The 19,303-nt window shown below is 38.6% G+C and overlaps 1 protein-coding gene across 1 annotated transcript; it reads left to right on the forward strand.

Moving 5' to 3' along the window:
* The first annotated feature begins 1,255 nt into the window (after positions 1-1,255).
* LOC139477295 (uncharacterized) lies at positions 1,256-16,132 on the forward strand. Its single transcript, XM_071259850.1, has 5 exons — positions 1,256-1,580; positions 13,182-13,375; positions 14,628-14,719; positions 15,205-15,409; positions 16,007-16,132. The coding sequence occupies exons 1-5, from the start codon at positions 1,256-1,258 to the stop codon at positions 16,130-16,132; spliced, it is 942 nt and encodes a 313-aa protein (XP_071115951.1).
* Positions 16,133-19,303: the final 3,171 nt, after the last annotated feature.

Below are 19,303 nucleotides of genomic sequence, written 5' to 3' on the forward strand. Positions count from 1 at the left end.
ACTGTAGAGTAGATACCTCTCGCATATTGAGAAGATAAACGTACTGTGTTTTGAGATTTGACGTAGTCTCACTGTAGAGTAGATACCTCTCGCATATTGAGAAGATAAACCTACTGTGTTTTGAGATTTGACGTAGTCCCACAGTAGAGTAGATACCTCTCGCATATTGAGAAGATAAACCTACTGTGTTTTGAGATTTGACGTAGTCCCACTGCACAGTAGATACCTCTCGCATATTGAGAAGATAAACCTACTGTGTTTTGAGATTTGACGTAGTCCCACTGTACAGTAGATACCTCTCGCATATTGAGAAGATAAACCTACTGTGTTTTGAGATTTGACGTAGTCCCACTGTACAGTAGATACCTCTTATTTTAATTTGGATTTGAGCACGAGTGGGTGATTCATATAATTTCCACAGCTATTTTGTCCTGTACACCAAATGTTTCTACACGGGTTAATCTCTTGCATTGACATTTGGTATTTCCAATATGCCGCTGTATCAGTATGGAACTCTCAAATTTGTCATCTTTCAAGTCCGCATAATGATTCATAGATGATACTTCTTTTTGAGGTCTTAGAGGAGGCCTCATATATGAATGTTATCTCACATTCTCACATCTCACATTTTGCTATTCTGGTGCGAGAAGTCTGCTGACCTGTTGATGGGCTGGGACACATCGATATGGATGCTTACAGGAACAGGTGATGTGGTAGTTTAGACTTAGACTCGGTATTATGTTGTGAGTTTCCAGGGTTTTCTCTACTGAATGTCTGACATACATAGTTGCATCATGGAAAATGGAAATCCACGCACTGTGTTTGCACCGTAGCGCTTCAATAACTGTAGATTTAACCTTCACTTTAAAACTCAATTTAGCATGCTTACATGTAGTCTCCTAGTAACCTAGCGCTACATTGTAAACACATGATGTATATTTCCTGATTATGTACTTAATCAATCTGAAAATGGTGACGCAAAGTATATTTTGTTGTCTTTTTCTTTTTTAACCAGGGCTTTCTTAGTGTTAGATTGATAATCCATATATTATTGATTCGTCTCTCTTGGCAGTCCTTCAACCACGCATGTTCCTGTTTTGAAGTGTTCATATGTTTGAACAGACACAAAACCAGCGATGCTTAGTGAGTAAAACATAGCTTTAAGACAGAATACAGAAAAATCTACACTAGCTATGCAGAGGGATTGATAAATCACGAGGAGTCAGCATACACAATTAGAATCCAGTAACAGACAATGATGTTCCTGCAGCCAGTCGACATCTTGGAATTATTTGTCATTTTACAACAAGTCCGTTGTCAGTTGGTTTACAACATGGACAGTTGCACAAATGTGACATTCCACAGAAGGTCTGAGATGGATGATCTGGTGTTTGCCGGGAGCCTGATAGAAGAGATCAACCAGGTGGACATGAGGGCAGAGTGTTTCTCTAAGTGTCAGTGGCGGGTGATGTGTAACCTGGTCTCGTACAACCCGCTCACTAGGAAGTGTAGACTACACTCTGAAGGATTTGAGTCGAGCAGTGACGGTATGTTCGAGAGTGGATGGCAGTATTACGGGGGTGAGTATGACGGATGTGATGTGCAAAGTTCAAAAGTCCTGTGAAAGAAGTGATTGACATCAACGACATTAGTGATGCGTCCGTAAATAATACCAGACGTAACATTACAAATCTGAAATGTATCACTATAAGGTTTGAGCATAGGCTTTTGTAATCTTTATTCTATTATGAATTTTAATGATATCAAAGATGTGTCAATATTGTAGGATAAACCATTATCTTCTGTCACAGGGAGAAATTCTCCAAATTATCAATGTAAATAACCACCTATTTGACTCAACATGGACTATAACGTTATAGTATGAACTGCAACCACATGGAAAGGACATGCTTACCTTTTTCGCGAATATCTGGTGTCATCATTCACTTAATTTCACTGCTTCTTTGTCTTTTAGGCAACTGGAATCTGTTTGGGCCTATAGTTGAGAATGATTATTCTCTCTCGTTGATGTCTTATATGATATGTGTTCGTGTGAAAAATATATGCATATGTTATACTTATATTTATAAATTAAATTAAATTGTCTGAAGAAAACCGTGAATTCGACAGACTCTCTACACACCGGTACATGGTGATTCCCGAATTGAAAGGCGAAGGTTAATAGGTCCATACAGAAATAGATAGCGAAATCAGTCACTAAACACACACGACAAAACACATATTTACTCATTACAGTCGAGCTTCGTTGTATCACATTCTCGGTTGTCTCGCCCTTCCTTCTATGATTATCATTAAATTATGATTATTCAGAAAAGAAGAAAATTAAAAATGAAGACTATCGAGGCAAAGAACGAACTAGTTTTTTTATGATACGGTTACAAACGTTGAAACGTGGTGAACAAAAGATGAATAGATTTCATGTAATACTCTCTCATAATATGATGTTTGGTTTACGAGTGACTATGTGGCAGCAGTGTTGATTAATATACCCTATCACACAAATCGGTGCACACACGGATGTCCGGCAATTGACACAGATGGATGTCTTGAATGGGGCACTTGCTCCGTTCTTGAATCCAGGAATCCGTGATGGATGCAGGCAGAACAGTAAGTGTTTGCCGACAGGTATCCCGTCCGTCCTGGGAAAGTAGATAGGACGCAAGCCAGATCGTTGAAGGAAGGTATCGAATGACTCTCGTCTCACATTTATATAGGAATAGCTAGCATTCCAGAATATGCTGCCTTGAAGCATATCGAACAAAGTTGTGCGGAAAATGAGAAATCTAAACAAGCCAGCTTTCTCATGTTAAATAAACATTACTTACATATTCCGATTTTTTTCAAAACGTTTTGTGCTGGACGTGAAGGACAGTTTCAAATTTGAGGCATCAGTGTAGTGTTCTAGTTGTACTGGTACAAGACGTGTGTTGTGCTCCCTCGCAAGGCTGTGTACTGTTCTTCCATTAATCGGTTTCAATACAGGAATCGCCTGAGCTGTTAATGAGGCAGTTTGGTTTCGAATCCGTAGATGCACAAATGGAATGTTTGTCTTGTTGACGCTACGTCACACTTGGACGATCGGCCCGTGGCAAGCCATGAGTGTTTCCCTGCTGTAGATAACATGTCCAAAAAGATACAATTGCGTTTAAATGAACATTTAAATGTCTGGCAAATTAGTTGTGCAACGTACCCACGGCGTAGACGTTGATTTTCAGCAAGTCGTGGCACTGCTTAAACGTTAATTATGGTTAGGGTCAACTGTTTTAAAAGCACCTGATAGCTAAACAAGGATTGCGTGCTGTTCACATTGCAACATTAAAGCAGGTGGGAGAGTTTCATGCTCCACGCAAACACGCAAACGTCCAAATTGTGCGCCGTGAATGAACATGCACGTGAAAATTATGAATCACGACGCTGAAGTCGAGGCGATGTCTTCATGAATATATATCACCATTGAAAGCAGCATTATTTCATTTCAGAAAACATTTATTTTTATTAAACTTAACAACCAAGCACAGTTTCTTTCTTTTCCTTTAGAAAACAAAGACTGTGTTCTGTTGCGTTTATTTGTATCACCTTTACGTAAAAACACATATAGAAACCTTGTTTTGTTAGCAGAGCTTAACATGAACCATGAAACATATCCTTTAAATATCTGTCCCTTGTTAACAAAAATAATTACATCACTAAAGAGGTTTTTGAGTGGTGTGGAAGCCTAGTGTACAAGTGTTTGCTTGTCACGCCGAAAGCCCAGGTTCGCTTCCCAACATGATTACAATGTGTGAAACCCCTTTATGGTGTCCCCCGCGGTGATATTGGTAGGATACTGCTAAAGGCGGCATAAAATCATACTCACTTCTCACTGAAGGCAGTTTTGCTATTTTAATGTACCAGAAGTGAATCATTAATTCTGATAAGGAAAACAGTACCACCGGAAGACGCTGAGTGTTGGGTAAAGTGTATTCATAATGAAAAGCCATCCATTCAGATTGTGTTCCTTGATATTCTAAACTTTGTGTCAGTTCAACACCCGTTAAGTTCCCAGGTAAAATACTTTGCAAGGATACCAACTCAGAATCAGGCATGACACAATTTTTTGATTGAGGGTTTTACACAACAGAAACAAAACTGTTTGTCATTCTTAATATAGTCATACTATTAGCAAACTCGTCGTCTTTATATCAAAGACAAATATTATGAGATCAAACAAGAAATATGACGAGGAACCAAAAATAGAACTTGCGTACAAACATAGACATCGTTAGGAAAAACACCTTGTGGGTGTTACCTGTGGGCGTGTAAAATACCTCGTTGTGATCTCGGTGCTTAATATTTACTTATGGACGTGGCTGTGGCTCGATGACAATAAAAACGAGGGCTGGTCAAAAAAGTTCTTAGCTGTACTAACTTTCAACTGTGGTCCATAACAAAGTGAAATGCCAATGTTGTACATTGTTTGAGTAGTTCATTGTAAGTGCATTTGGTCTGTTGATGCCGTTTGTATATTAGTGACAGCCAGTTGAACGGGATAGGGTCCTTATGGACACAGAACTGCAAAAGAACGAGTACCGAGCAGTCATCATGTTCTTTACTTAAGGATTTCTTCAAGTTTAAAAATAGATAAGTAACGATTGATGAAACATGCTGCTAACCCCACTATGATCCCTAGTCAAAAAGTCATAACATTGAATGGCACCATATCAACGTCTCCAGTACCAGAGACATTCAAGTCTTCAAGATCAGTGAAGAAAGTAAAGGCCAATGTATTCTATTGATTACTTAGAAAGTCAAAAGACGATTACCGGTGCCTACTATGCTGATTTGCTTCATCTTCTGAGAGATTCTATCAAATATTATTGACTGCTGGAGATCTACTACTTCATGACAACGCCTATTATCACACCTTTCAGCTTGCAAAGACTGCTGTGCGACAATGTAGGTTCGAAGAGCTTCCTCAGGATCCATACTTGCCTGGAAGAACTCAGCGAGAGGTTGCCAATATTTTCAATTTGTGATTTGCAGACTATGCTTTTTGCAGACACAAAATGTCAATGATCGGCCCCGCAGATGGTTTCCCGGGTAAACAACACAAATCGAGGGTCGATTAATCAGATACCAGGCTTAAAGATATCCAGCCCAAACAACGAATTCAATTGTTTTCATTTGATTCAGGCAGCTCAGTTTAAGTCACTGACTGATTAGAAATAGTCTGCTTGCACTTAATCTGCACGCTCTCCGACCACGTTTTGAATTACCGTCAACGAACCGACACAATCTATACTGGCACAAAATACACTGCATTTTCTGGATAGGCGTGGGCGTGTCTTGATGAGGCAATGCGACGGGTTTGGATTGGGGCTCTGTAATGATATAGGACGGGGTCATAATGAACGCCATTGTATATTGTCCACGGAAGACTCACTGGACAGTACACCGAGACAACATACTGGCGTGAGTATGTGTACTGTTTGCGCGCCATGCTGGTCTTCATTTTGCCTATAAGATGACTCTCGTGCCCACCGTGTACGTTGTTGTAACTACAAACTCCAGCAACAAAACATCGGCGAAACCGCATTAGCTGTGGTTCATATTGGGAAAGGGAGGTTACTCTAATTTCAAAAGGGAGTTATCTCCGTTGTTTTCGTATTTAGAAATGGCGTCAGTGTCGCTGTACGTTGTTGTTGGTCCAGCTATTAAATTCCCAGTTTATCAGGTAAAACGTATTCTAAATTAAATGTTTGCATGCATTACATATTTATCTTTCCATCCTTTCATCTTCTTAGATTGGTTTAGTGCTGATAACCATTTTCTAAAATGTGGGCCCACATTTTTCACGTCATATAGGGTTATCGAATCAAGTGGGCCCACACTTCTATATCGCCTAGCTTCGTTAGGTTGTTTAATTAGTTCTGATAATCAATTCCTAAATGTGGGCAGGCATTCTTCCGTCATTTTGATTGCAACAGGAGGGACCACATTTATTAATCACGAAATCCAAGAAACTTAGATCTACTTCAAATTAAATGTTCCAAGGCAATACCAATCATTCTACTTTTTCCAGTAGAAGACGGCACTTTTGGTGTTTTTGTATGTTTGATACCGAGAAAATAGTACTAGAATTCCAGTATGCCTGATTCCTGCATGACGATACAGGTGAGCAGATAGGGATTCCCCAGCATTCCATAGTGACGGTGGGCGTGGCTTCATTTGTTACAAACATTTGAAAATAGTGTTTATGTGTTTGCACATGTGATTTTAGTTTTGTCATGGAAACATCAACTGTTCAGTCTGACGCGGAACTGCCTCCAGCCGGCAATCAAGAACAGCATACAATGAAAGGGAACTTAAGTATTTCCTTGTATTGAATTATGTCGCAGCTGACACTCAACGTCTAACGTCTAAGCCGTCCAGCGAGAGTGATATGCTTCCCGATGCTAAGTGGCAAATATATAAAACATCATTCCTTTAATGCAGATACACTATTTATGTTTTTTGCTTTTGTTTATTTTATTATTTTTGCTTAAGTGTATATTAACGAATAACGTGCAATTAAACCAACTACTAGTTACACATACTTAGACTGTCAGTCTAGATGGGAAGACGTCACGATGCGACGATGTCGTATTGGCCATTCGAAATATACACACACATATTTTATTGAAAGGTGAAGATCACACTTTCTGTATCCCTCGTGATGAAATAATCAGTCAAGCATATGTACCGCTTGACTGTATTGATTTTCCGCCACAAGGAATGAGTATTTCAAAGTTTCCCACATCAAGTATTATTTTAACATAAGTGCTCATGTATTTTGTATTTTTCAAAAAGATACAATTTGTTAAAAGAAATTGATGTAAAACGTTATGTATTTAAATTTTGTTGATTGTTCGTCGCTGTGCACTTGATGGACTTAAATAAAACTGAAATTTTAGTTTTCAGGAATGGTGGCAAACTTAGAAATACAGAAAATTGGAAATTTCGAAATATTATTATTAAAGTTTCTACTTATTACAGGGTTTAATATTTTCAAACCGTTTGTGTTGAACTTTGGGCGTCAATACCCTGGTGAATAAGGCTAATAAAGCTCTCTTTTAATTGAAGCAAATAAGAATTCGTTTTAAGAATATTCCTATCTCAGCCTTATTTACGATTTTTGATATGCAAATAAAGCCCATATTGTTGTACTCGTCAGAAGTGTGGGGTTTAACGTTTCATGTGAAATTATGTAAGTTTGTTTTGGTTGTTGGAAATCATGTAACAAGTGCAGCAGTATTAGGAGATTGTGGTAGATATGGACTGTATGTTGATTACCACAAAAGGTGTATTAAATATTGGTTACATTTACTATATTTACCTAATACTAGATACCCAAAGCAACGTTATATACTATTGAAGTCTCTAGATGATGCTGGTCGCTTTACATGGGTCACATACTGTATGTTAAAAAAATGTTATATGATTATGGATTGGGATTTGTTTGGACTTCGCAAGTTGGTGATTGTAAAATGTTTATTGATACCTTTGTACAAAGACTAAAAGAATGATATAGTACAGTTTATGAATCTCGTAAATTAATACTACTTGTGTTTAGTTATTAAGACAATAATAGATTGCATTTAATAACAAACAAAACATTGCATGAATAACAAACTGAGAAACAGACATATTTGGATTTAAATATTTCGATTGAAGTGTTTTAAACTTATGTTTGAATATTAAACTTATGAAATTGTCAGTACTTGTTCATTGATTGATGTTATGGACCCCAAAGGTTCAGTACTCGGTTAATGCTTAATGTGCAGACCCCTGACTGACTGGGCGGGTGTGTTTATTTTATGTAGGTAAGCTAGCCCTGAGTTGAGGGAGTGGTGAGTATGTGTGTTGAATGTGGGTAACGTAAATGTAAGTAACCTTGAGTTGAGTGAGAGGTGTGTGTGTGTTCGATGTGGGTAACGTAAATTTAAGTAACCTCGAGTTGAGTGAGAGGTGTGTGTGTGTTCGATGTGGGTAACGTAAATGTAAGTAACCTCGAGTTGAGTGAGAGGTGTGTGTGTGTTCGATGTGGGTAACGTAAATGTAAGTAACCTCGAGTTGAGTGAGAGGTGTGTGTGTGTTCGATGTGGGTAACGTAAATGTAAGTAACCTCGAGTTGAGTGAGAGGTGTGTGTGTGTTCGATGTGGGTAACGTAAATGTAAGTAACCTTGAGTTGAGTGAGAGGTGTGTGTGTGTTCGATGTGGGTAACGTAAATGTAAGTAACCTTGAGTTGAGTGAGAGGTGTGTGTGTGTTCGATGTGGGTAACGTAAATGTAAGTAACCTCGAGTTGAGTGAGAGGTGTGTGTGTGTTCGATGTGGGTAACGTAAATGTAAGTAACCTCGAGTTGAGTGAGAGGTGTGTGTGTGTTCGATGTGGATAACGTAAATGTAAGTAACCTTGAGTTGAGCGAGAGGTGTGTGTGTGTGTGTGTGTAGTCGATGTGGATGACGTGATTGTAAGTAACATTGAATTGAGTGTGTGTGTGTGTGTGTGTGTGTGTGTGTGTGTGTGTGTGTGTGTGTGTGTGTGTGTGTGTGTGTGTGTGTGTGTGTGTGTGTGTGTGTGTGTGTGTGTGTGTGTGTGTGTGTGTGTGTGTGTGTGTGTGTGTGTGTGTGTGTGTGTGTGCGTGCGTTCGGTGTGGATGACGTGAATGCAAGTAACCTGGAGTTGGGAGACTGAACAGCATTACTTTTGCCTGTTTGTTTTTGTGAGGAGATAGGCGATGGGCGTGGGATTGGGATATTTTTGCTAGATTTCCTTGAACATTGGATCAAACAAAACGATTACCTATGTTTCCAAAACGTTACCGGACTGAAACAGTCGCCGAAAGACTGCAAATTTAAGGTAAAAAAACACAAGTGTGATAAAACACTTAATGAAATACATCACCATCAAATAACTATTTCCTGTGTGTTTCATTGTAGCCACCATAGACATTGGGTGTATGTTTGCTTTTGCTCGCCACCAAAGAGTTCGCGTTCGAGTTTGTTACGGTACATTGAGGACAACCCAGCTGCCTGCAGGTTTAATGTTAGAAATGTTTGTTTAGTTCAAAATTCTATTTAGCACACTTAATCTACAGGTAACCTTGCTCACCATTGTAAACACATGTTGTTTATCTCCTGATCGGCAATTTACGTGAGTGGCTTTTGAATTTCCTCGTCATCATGGTAACTTTTACATCTTACCACTTCCTTCATATTAATAATCCACAAAGTATTGATTTGCCTCTGGTGGCAATCTCCAACTCAAACATGTACACGTATTTCAAGTGAATTGATGACCTTGAAAGCACGCGCAAGGCCATGACGTTCAGAGCAAAGAGGCTTTACAGACCAAACTTGGTACACTCGCGGGACTTGAAAAAATAAAAATATTTACCATCTCGACTACTTGGTAAACCATTAGTAGCAGTAAACAGGGTTACCGTCCAGTTAGACAATGATGTTCCTGCAGCCAGTGGACATCTTGGAATTATTTGTCATTTTACAAGTTCGTTGTCAGTTTGTGTACAACATGGACAGTTGCACCAATGTGACATTCCACAGAAGGTCTGAAATGGATGCTCTGGTGTTTGCTGGATCCACTAACTTTGGTCCATCTTGATATCAATGTAGACAAAGTAGTCACACAAACACAGATAGAATCTAGTCACCAAAGCAAGCAAATACTAATCTGTATTCTAAAAACAAATACATTTGTTGTTGAACAGCTATGGAAAGAGAAATTGTCAACGCCAGAGAATAACAAGTCTCGGTTAAACATTTACTCACAGTTACATCTTTATAATGGCATCACCACAGTTACATCACCATAGTTACATCACCATAGTCACATCATCATAGTTACATCATCAAAGTCACATCATCATAGTTACATCACCATATTTAGATCACCATAGTTACATCATCATTATCACATCATCATAGTTACATCACCATAGTTACATCACCATAGTTACATCACCATAGTAACATCATCATAGTTACATCATCATAGTCACACCATCCGTGTTACATCATCATAGTCACATTATCATAGTTACATCATCATAGTCACATCATCATAGTTACATCACCATAGTTACATCACCATAGTTACATCATCATAGTTACATCATCATAGTCACATCATCATAGTTACATCACCATAGTTTCATCACCATAGTTACAACACCATAGTCACATCATCATAGTTACATCATCATAGTCACATCATCGTAGTTACATCACCATAGTTACATCACCATAGTTACATCACCATAGTCACACCATCATAGTTACATCACTATAGTTACATCACCATAGTTACATCATCATTATCACATCATCATAGTTACATCATCATAGCTACATCACCATAGTCCCATCATCATAATCACATCACCGTAGTTACATCACCATAGTTACATGACTATGGTTACATCATCATAGTCACACCATCCGTGTTGCATCACCATAGTTACATCATCATAGTCACACATGCTTATGATATAGGCGGAATGTAAAATGTGTTTTATCGCTTTTCTTTATCGACAGATTTTCCTGCATCGTATTCACATCACCATAGTTACATCACCATAGTTACATCACCATATTTAAATCACCATATTTACATCACCATAGACACAATATCATGGTTACATCACCATAGTCATATCACCATAGTTACATCACCATAATAACATCACCATAGTCATATTATCATAATCACATCATCATAGTTACATCACCATATTTACATCACCATATTTGCATCACCATAGTCTCATCATCATAATCACATCATCATATTTACATCACCATAGTCACATCATAATATTAACATCATCATAATCACATCATCATAGTTACATCACCATAGTTACATCACCATATTTACATCACCATATTTGCATCACCATAGTCTCATCATCATAATCACATCATCATATTTACATCACCATAGTCACATCATAATATTAACATCATCATAATCACATCATCATAGTTACATCACCATAGTTACATCACCATATTTACATCACCATAGTCTCATCATCATAATCACATCATCATATTTACATCACCATAGTCACATCATAATAGTAGCATCATCATAATCACATCATCATAGTTACATCACCATAGTTACATCACCATAGACACAATATCATGGTTACATCACCATAGTCACATCACCATAGTTACATCACCATAATAACATCACCATAGTCACATCATCATAATCACATCATCATAGTTACATCACTACAGTTACATCACCATATTTACATCATCATAGTTACATCACCACAGTTACATCACCATATTTGCATCACCATATTGACATCACCATATTTACATCACCATAGTCACAATGTTTGAGATGTAGCAACATAATCAACCTTCAGTGATATAGGATACACTCAGCTTTTCACCAACACCTGATATCGACGCCATCCTTTAGTGATTCATAAAAAAAAAAACATGCTAATTATATAGTCGGAATGTAAAACGAGTTTGTTATGATTATCGAAAGTGTTTTATCGCTTTTCTTTATCGACAGATTTTCCTGCAAGATATGATGGAGAATTGTGAATGGGGCATGCGCACATTGAGGCATATCAGATATCTGTCTTTTTGGTATTTCAATTATTTTCTTTCACAAAGTGAAAGGGGCAGAGATACTCTAAAGACATTTTCTGAAAACAACTATATGTCATTGCGAGTTGGAAATGCACTCAAAGTACCAAAGCACACCCTTTGCAAACTATTGCTTAAATTGGTTGTAGGTACACAAACAGTAATGGAAAGGAAACTGATGAGAATAGTAATAAGATGTTTTTTAGTGTGCGTTAGAACTGGTTCAGATGTGGGTGTTATGTAAGATTATTATTGTGATTATGCTTCACAAAGTCCTAAAATATATCAAGTGATACCTTCATTCGACCAAGCGTACCACACAATTGGGATAAACAAGGGTAAGAGTCTAAACAGGAACAATCCCACGTTAAGAAGTTCTTAAGTGGCATGGTGTGCTGGCTTAGGCAGGCGAATATTGCTGTGCAGACAAAGTCAACCACACCACAGATCACAAACACGAATTAACAGTCAGTGTATAAATGTATTATGCATCCTAAACATTGATATAACAATCCCATAGAATCAGCTGGTACATTGTAAACGGTGATGCACTATATGAACCAACAACATCAATCTCCGTGTCAGAACCCTTGTTCAGATGAGGATGAACACGTGGGTAGGAAGTGTGATTATAGCTGTAGATGTATCAGCAATCCTAATTGCCTGGTGCAGACAAGAAAGGCCAGAAAAGGGAGATCTATTGATTCCCCCAAAAGTGAATCAGGAGGCCATGTCAGGTTACTATCTGTTCAGAGTTTGTGATGACCGCATTAACGCAAAGGTTATAAACTAAACAACGTTCCCCTTCGATAAAGCGGCAATTGTCACGTGTCGTGCCAACAGTCAACTTTCCCCTCATGTCAAGCAATATTCCAGCAGCTCCAGCCTTTGAAATACAATCAACCATGGTCTTTCTACCAAGATTTTAAACGACTCTTTTAGAAGTTGTTTGATCAGGGTTACAATAATCAAGGCCTCGGTAAAGCTTTCAAAATTGTTTATGGAAGACACGTGGAGCACATTACCAAATTGATTCATCGTTAACCAAAATGATGTCGGATTTAATTCCCTGTTTTGACCGTGATTTTCAGGTGAACAAATGGCTTGCCTTTGTATGTATTTGTGACGGGCACCTAGGTGTGTCAGGATACGCTCACCTTTAGACGAACACCTGGTATCATCACTATTCCATTGTGATTCATAAGCACATGTGCATCATATAATCGGAATCTTTCACTCGACTTATTAACAGAGTTTTCTAGAATATGTGGAGGGTTTTGTTGCTTTTATAAAACAATTGTTATATTGCTTGAATTGTATTACTTGTCACCAGATAGTTCCATGTGCTAGACAATTGTGGCAGTTGCCACATTTCGACATTTCATATTGTCCTCATCAGTGTGTACATTGTTCTGTCTTGGCAGTCTCTTCCTCAATTCTAGTTGCTATATACCGACATCATTGAATTCCTAGACACTAAGCTCTGCTCTTTCCCACAGCTGCCTGCGATGACTACAGATTGGCAAATAGTCGGGAGGACGTGGACGTCATCGACACAGACCCAGCGGAGATGTGCAACAGCAGCTACTTAACAACATCTGACAACTCCTCTTCCTGTTTTAGAGGAGCATCCTGGAAAACAGTCAAAATAAAGTGTCGCCCGTGCTACTATGGTACCACCCAGCAGACACTAGTAAGATAAACGTAGCTCTGTTCAGATAGGCTTTGATCATTATTGCTAGACTATTCTTCATTTTTAGCAAAGTTGTAAGGGCAACTGATTGCAATAGACTGCAATATTCTAGAAGAGAGGTCCATAGGACTATTTGCTTTGACGTACAATTCAGGAGTTCCACAAAAGATGTTTCAGATTTGTTAGTGAGTAAAACCTGACAAGGCGAAAAGAAATGCTGCGTCATTCCCGCCTTATGAATAAATGTACTTGTACTATAATCTGTTATTAAAGCATATAAACGCCAGTTGATCAGGATGATAATCAATAACAAATACATAGATATTATATTTCTCAGATTCAGTCCACACTACAAGTTGTGTGTGTCATATGTTTCAAATTAATTCAGGAAGGTAAAAGATAGTTATGGCAGGCGAGCAGGTACACCAATACCTTATACTGAGTTGTTTAAGAAAGGAGAAGTGTTCATCAAAGTCATTCTCAAAGAAAAATAAAGAAAAAAATAATGTAGCATGGCAGAGTGGAAATTGTACAAAAAGTGTCAGCAAATCGTTCATACAGAGAGTCGCGAAATTGGGAAAATTCAGTTCCAACCAATCAAAGAGAAATACAAAAATATGATGACGCACTTGGAGGACTTGTAGGAGAATTTCGTTGATGTATCGTTGAGCCTTAAGATTGCCCTGGATATTGACCAAACCTTTCTTGCCATGATGGGAGAAATCCGCCCACATCATTACGCTACCCTCACCAAACTGTCCACTTCCTTCCGACGTCTTTAGACTTGATTCGTCGCTGAACCAGACATCTATCACATCGCAGTTGAGTCCATGCCCTGTGTTGACGACACCAACGCAGTCGTTGTTGACGATGTTGTTGACTCAATATGATGGTTCTGTACTGCTGGGCGGTACAGAAACGAGTGTCAACCAAGTGAAAAGCCATCTCCAATCGGCCCATTTCAAGGAAAAACCTCGGGCGTGTCATAGCACACCAGGTGTAAAATGTCTTATGGCTGGATATAGCTACAGGTTATAGAGGTTTAATGTGGCACGGTGTGGACAAGATTGCCACAACGACATCGAAGTGGAATATCTAAAAAATATAATCCAGCGATATCGCATCCATCCATCCATCAATCATCACAAACATCATTGTACACATTTTTTTCAGGATACTTTAGGATTCATTAATTGACGAAATGATTGCTTCAATTTTATAAACATTGATTTTGATTCTACAATCATCTTAGGACCCCACAGCTTCCCTCACCGAAGATCTGGACTTTGATCTTGACGTTGGCATGAAACTGAGGCTCAGAGTAGCTGTATCAAGAACACACACGTAAGAGTGAATGAGTTAGAGATTATTTGTTTTAGGCCGCATCAGTCACCTGGCAGCTATTTGCGGCGACAAATGTCTATAGTGGTATCATAGTTAACTGAAAACGATAAAAGTGACATTCAAGTTGTCCCAAAACTCTTAAAATGTCAAATTCAAGGGTACACAAATAAGAGAAAACCCAGTCATTTCAGTGTGCATCTACACAGTATTCAATGACATTGTTCGATTGGGGTATCTGACATTCAAGAAAAGCGTTTTTTCCGATGAACAAGGAAAAGTAACAATAAACAGCAAATATGCTTTTAAAAAGGAAATACGAAATATGTAACAACACAGATGTTCCTTTGTGGATAAAGACAAACCTGAAATGAGTTGAATTATTATTTATGTGCAAGTTGTGCGCTCTCATGCTTCCGATAGATTTGTTCAATGCATCCATCCATCCTCATCCATTGCTTCTCCTGGCATACCTCCGTGCACTGCAGCTACAACGTGCGGTTCATGTCTCCCAATCAGGACGTCATCTACCTGGCATCAGTCAGGTTCGACTTTCCTGCAGTTGGACTCTATAAGATCATCTTCAACACTCGTCAAAGCGGCGTATGGGGTAATGAATTTCGGACCGACTTCACACCAAACAGCTCCGACAATTATGTAATTGAGATTGTCATAACAGAGACGTCTTTCCTGGTAGGTTGGTTGTCGTGAGAAGAAGAGCGAATGCTTTAAGTGTTGTTATAAACCTATCACCACATTTCTCTACATTACAACACGTAATGTTTCACTATAAGGTAAATTGATGCTTTCGTAGTTTTGTCTGCTATTTCTTGATTTGTTCTGTTTGTTTATTTGTTTTTATCGCCGCACTCAGCAATATTCCAGCGGTCTGTAAATAATCGAATCTGGTCCAGACAATCCAGTTATTGACGTCATGAGCATCGATCCACGCAATTGGGACATGATAACATGAACCAAGTCAGCGAACAAGACCCCCCGATCCCGTTAGTCGCCTCTTACGAAAGGCAAAGTCGCCCTTTACGGGTTAACGGTATCTTCACGGGTCATATTTCTTGCAGTTAGACGGTTCATATGGTGGAGCTTAAGATTTTAGATTTTCAACCCAAACCGAGGACATCTACACATGTTCTCTTGGTAGGGTGGTTTTCGTGGTTATATTACGATCTTCGTTATTAAAGAATGTATACTATTTTATGGTATAATGTCACAATTGAAGGATCACATATATCAATGTATGTACTTTGTTCTTTTTGACCATTTTGTTTCCAGACGTACGTCGATGGAACTTTGTGGATGACGAACCCCATCCGCTTTCCTCTCAGCGGTGTCCGACGCATCCTGTTTGATGGATCCACTGCCCTCCATGAATTCAACATCGGGAAGGGAATGTGTTGAAGAAGATGAAACTCCCAGTATCACCGCTGCACGTGCTCGTTATCTAATCTGGGATGTTCCATGGTGATCATTGTTTAATCTCACCAATATTTTGCCTTTATCTTTCAGATGATCATAAACTATACACTACAGGCCACTATACACTACAGGCCAACTGCATCAATACATAACGCAATACATAGGACAGTCGAACAGTACGAGGTGTAAGACAGTCAAACAGTACGAGGTGTAAGACAGTCGAGCAGTACGAGGTGTAAGACAGTCAAACAGTACGAGGTGTAAGACAGTCGAACAGTACGAGGTGTAAGACAGTCGATCAGTACGAGGTGTAAGACAGTCGAACAGTACGAGGTGTAAGACAGTCGAACAGTACGACGTGTAAGACAGTCGAACAGAACGAGGTGTAAGACAGTCAAACAGTACGAGGTGTAAGACAGTCGAGCAGTACGAGGTGTAAGACAGTCGAATAGAACGAGGTGTAAGACAGTCGAGCAGTACGAGGTGTAAGACAGTCAAACAGTACGAGGTGTAAGACAGTCGAACGGTATGAAGTGTAAGATAGTAGAGCAATATTAATCATAATACAACCCGTGGCAATGTGTCAAAAATTGTTTTTTTATATCAAATGAAATAATTATTTGTAAAAAGCATTTAGCATGTCAGTTTTACTGCATATGACATTAGTCTATGTATATGTCGTTGTTCCAACCATTAAGTGATCTTCAAAAACATTGGCAGTTAAATATACAAAAAGGTTTTGTTCATTTTGTGTAATGCTACATCGTCATTTGTTGATACATACTTTCTTCGAATAGTGTTGTCAAGTTAACTGTCATGTTTGTTGTGTAGGAAATCCCGATGCAGTAACATTCCACAGACACAACCACAATATTACAACGATTCAGTAATCGATGTGTAAGTGAGTTCTCTTTCAATAGGATTTGATTTGTTTTGCCTTAAAATCGATGGATTCACAAACCTCATCAAAACTTATTTGGGTACAAAAAAAGTCCCTGTTTCCGTTCTTACAAGTAAGGCTTAAACTGACAAAGTGAAAAACACCACTTTCATTTGTAAATGACATTACATGAACTGTTTATACTAACATGAATGGGATATTTAGACATTCAACACACAAAACCAGTCCTTTGTCTGAAAAAGAACTTTGTGATAAATATGAATTATTTCTAAGTGAGAATAAATTCATTCGAACTTTTTTTTGGATTCCTGAGCTTCATAAGAATCCATAAAATATAGGTTATACAGCAGGGTCCAGAAAATCTACCACCAAATCTTTGTTAAAACTAACAACAATATCAGCATTATCAGCAAGGCTTAATTGAATTGAAGAGATGAGACAAATGGATTTGTTTGTTTTTTTTTTGTTTTTTTTTTTGGTTTTTTGGGGGTTTAACGCCGCACTCCATATTCCAGCTATATGACGGCGGTTTGTAAATATTCGAGTCTGCACAAGATAATCCAGTGATTGACATTATGAGCATCAATGCACGCAATTGGGATCGATGACATGCATCAACCAAGTCAGCGAACATGACCACCCGATCCCGTTAGTCGCCTCTTATGACAAGCACAGTCACCTTTTACGGAGAGGAACAAATTGCTGAAGACCTAACCAATGGATTTAATCACATGCGGATCTTGACAAATTCGAAAGTTCTACTTGAAGTTAACACAATCTCAGACAAGCAAATGTAAGTGAAGAAACCCTTTCTGGTTTCAAAATAAATTTCTGCTACTTTATAAGCATGTGTTTATGAACCACTTTAAATAGTGATGATACCAGGTGTCGAGAAAAGGTGATTCTACCCCACCAGTGACACCCATATCAAATAAATAAAGCGACAAAACACTTTTCTAAAAGCAATCGTCGATTGTACGATTCAGACTACATTATGAGCATGTGTTTATGAATCAGTATCAAACACTATATCAGGATCGTATTAAGTACGTAGCGTAGCCGTCATCCGTTAGTAGAGGCGCTGATAAATCGAAATGATTTCAAGAATCTCTTTTTGCAAGTAAGTGCTCGTCAGAAGGAGATGTATTACGTTTCCCGAGGTTCAAATGGAAAGTGTGTTGGAAACACAAAAATGTATATTAATGTTGCTTTAGATGTATATTTCGGGTTATAAGTAGGAGAAAACACGCTTCGGGGTCGGGAAGAGTGACTTCGGCCATCGACTCATACCTCTCCCTCGTGTTGACGTTGATAATCAAACTTCAATGTAGCTTACCATCCTTTTGAACGACTACGGGTTCACAGGTAAACCGCATACAATCCTTTGGAAATCCTATTTGTATGTAGGCCTTTGGCTCGTAACAGATATGTGTTGCATGCAAACGTGCAATGCATTCATATGTTGAGAAGGGGGCGGCGTGACAGTCTAGTGGTTAAAGCATTGTCATGTCACACTGAAGACCCAGGTTCGATTCCCTGCATGAGTACAATGTGTGAAGCCCCATTGTCCTGTGTATTATATGTGGATATATTATATGTTCGGGAGGAAATAAATAAAATAATGACAATTCATTGTTCACACCATCCTGTCATGTTTATTTATTTGTTGTTATTGATTAACGCTGCACTTGTCAATATTCCTGCGATATTACGGCGGTCTGTAAATAATGGATCGATGGCGCCATGAGCGCCGACCAACGCAATTGGGATAGGATGATAGGGTGTCTATTCCTGTGTGGTCAATTTCATCCAACTCATTTCATCTTTACATCTTTATGTAATTATTTGATTATTTAGATGAAGGTGGAGTGTCGTTAATCTACTTACAACACTGATGCTGAGAGGCGGCTAGATATATGGATGCTCTGCATCATTTCCTATTAGTAATTTCGCTGCAATAAAAAGCGAGACAGTTTTCTGCTGCACCTGATTCGAAGGCCAGAGCTCAGATTAGCGTTCACAGCAGGACACAAAGCACACAGCAAATGGCTCCCCGTTATTGCAGCAGTTTTTTGCTCGGCGTTCTTAAACACTGTCGCTTTATTTGGAACAGAAAGATCATGTTTGCATCATACAACTTTGATTTTGAGCCATGTTGATGCCTCTTGTTTTAATATATCACACACCTAAATGTGGTTGTTGTTTTTAAAAGATGAACGCAAAACATGCTCGCTAACTGCTGAGAAGATGTT

Source organism: Haliotis cracherodii, unplaced genomic scaffold, assembly GCF_022045235.1.
Source record: "Haliotis cracherodii isolate W230 unplaced genomic scaffold, xgHalCrac1.p SCAF_32, whole genome shotgun sequence".
In the NCBI taxonomy this organism is placed as follows: domain Eukaryota; kingdom Metazoa; phylum Mollusca; class Gastropoda; order Lepetellida; family Haliotidae; genus Haliotis; species Haliotis cracherodii.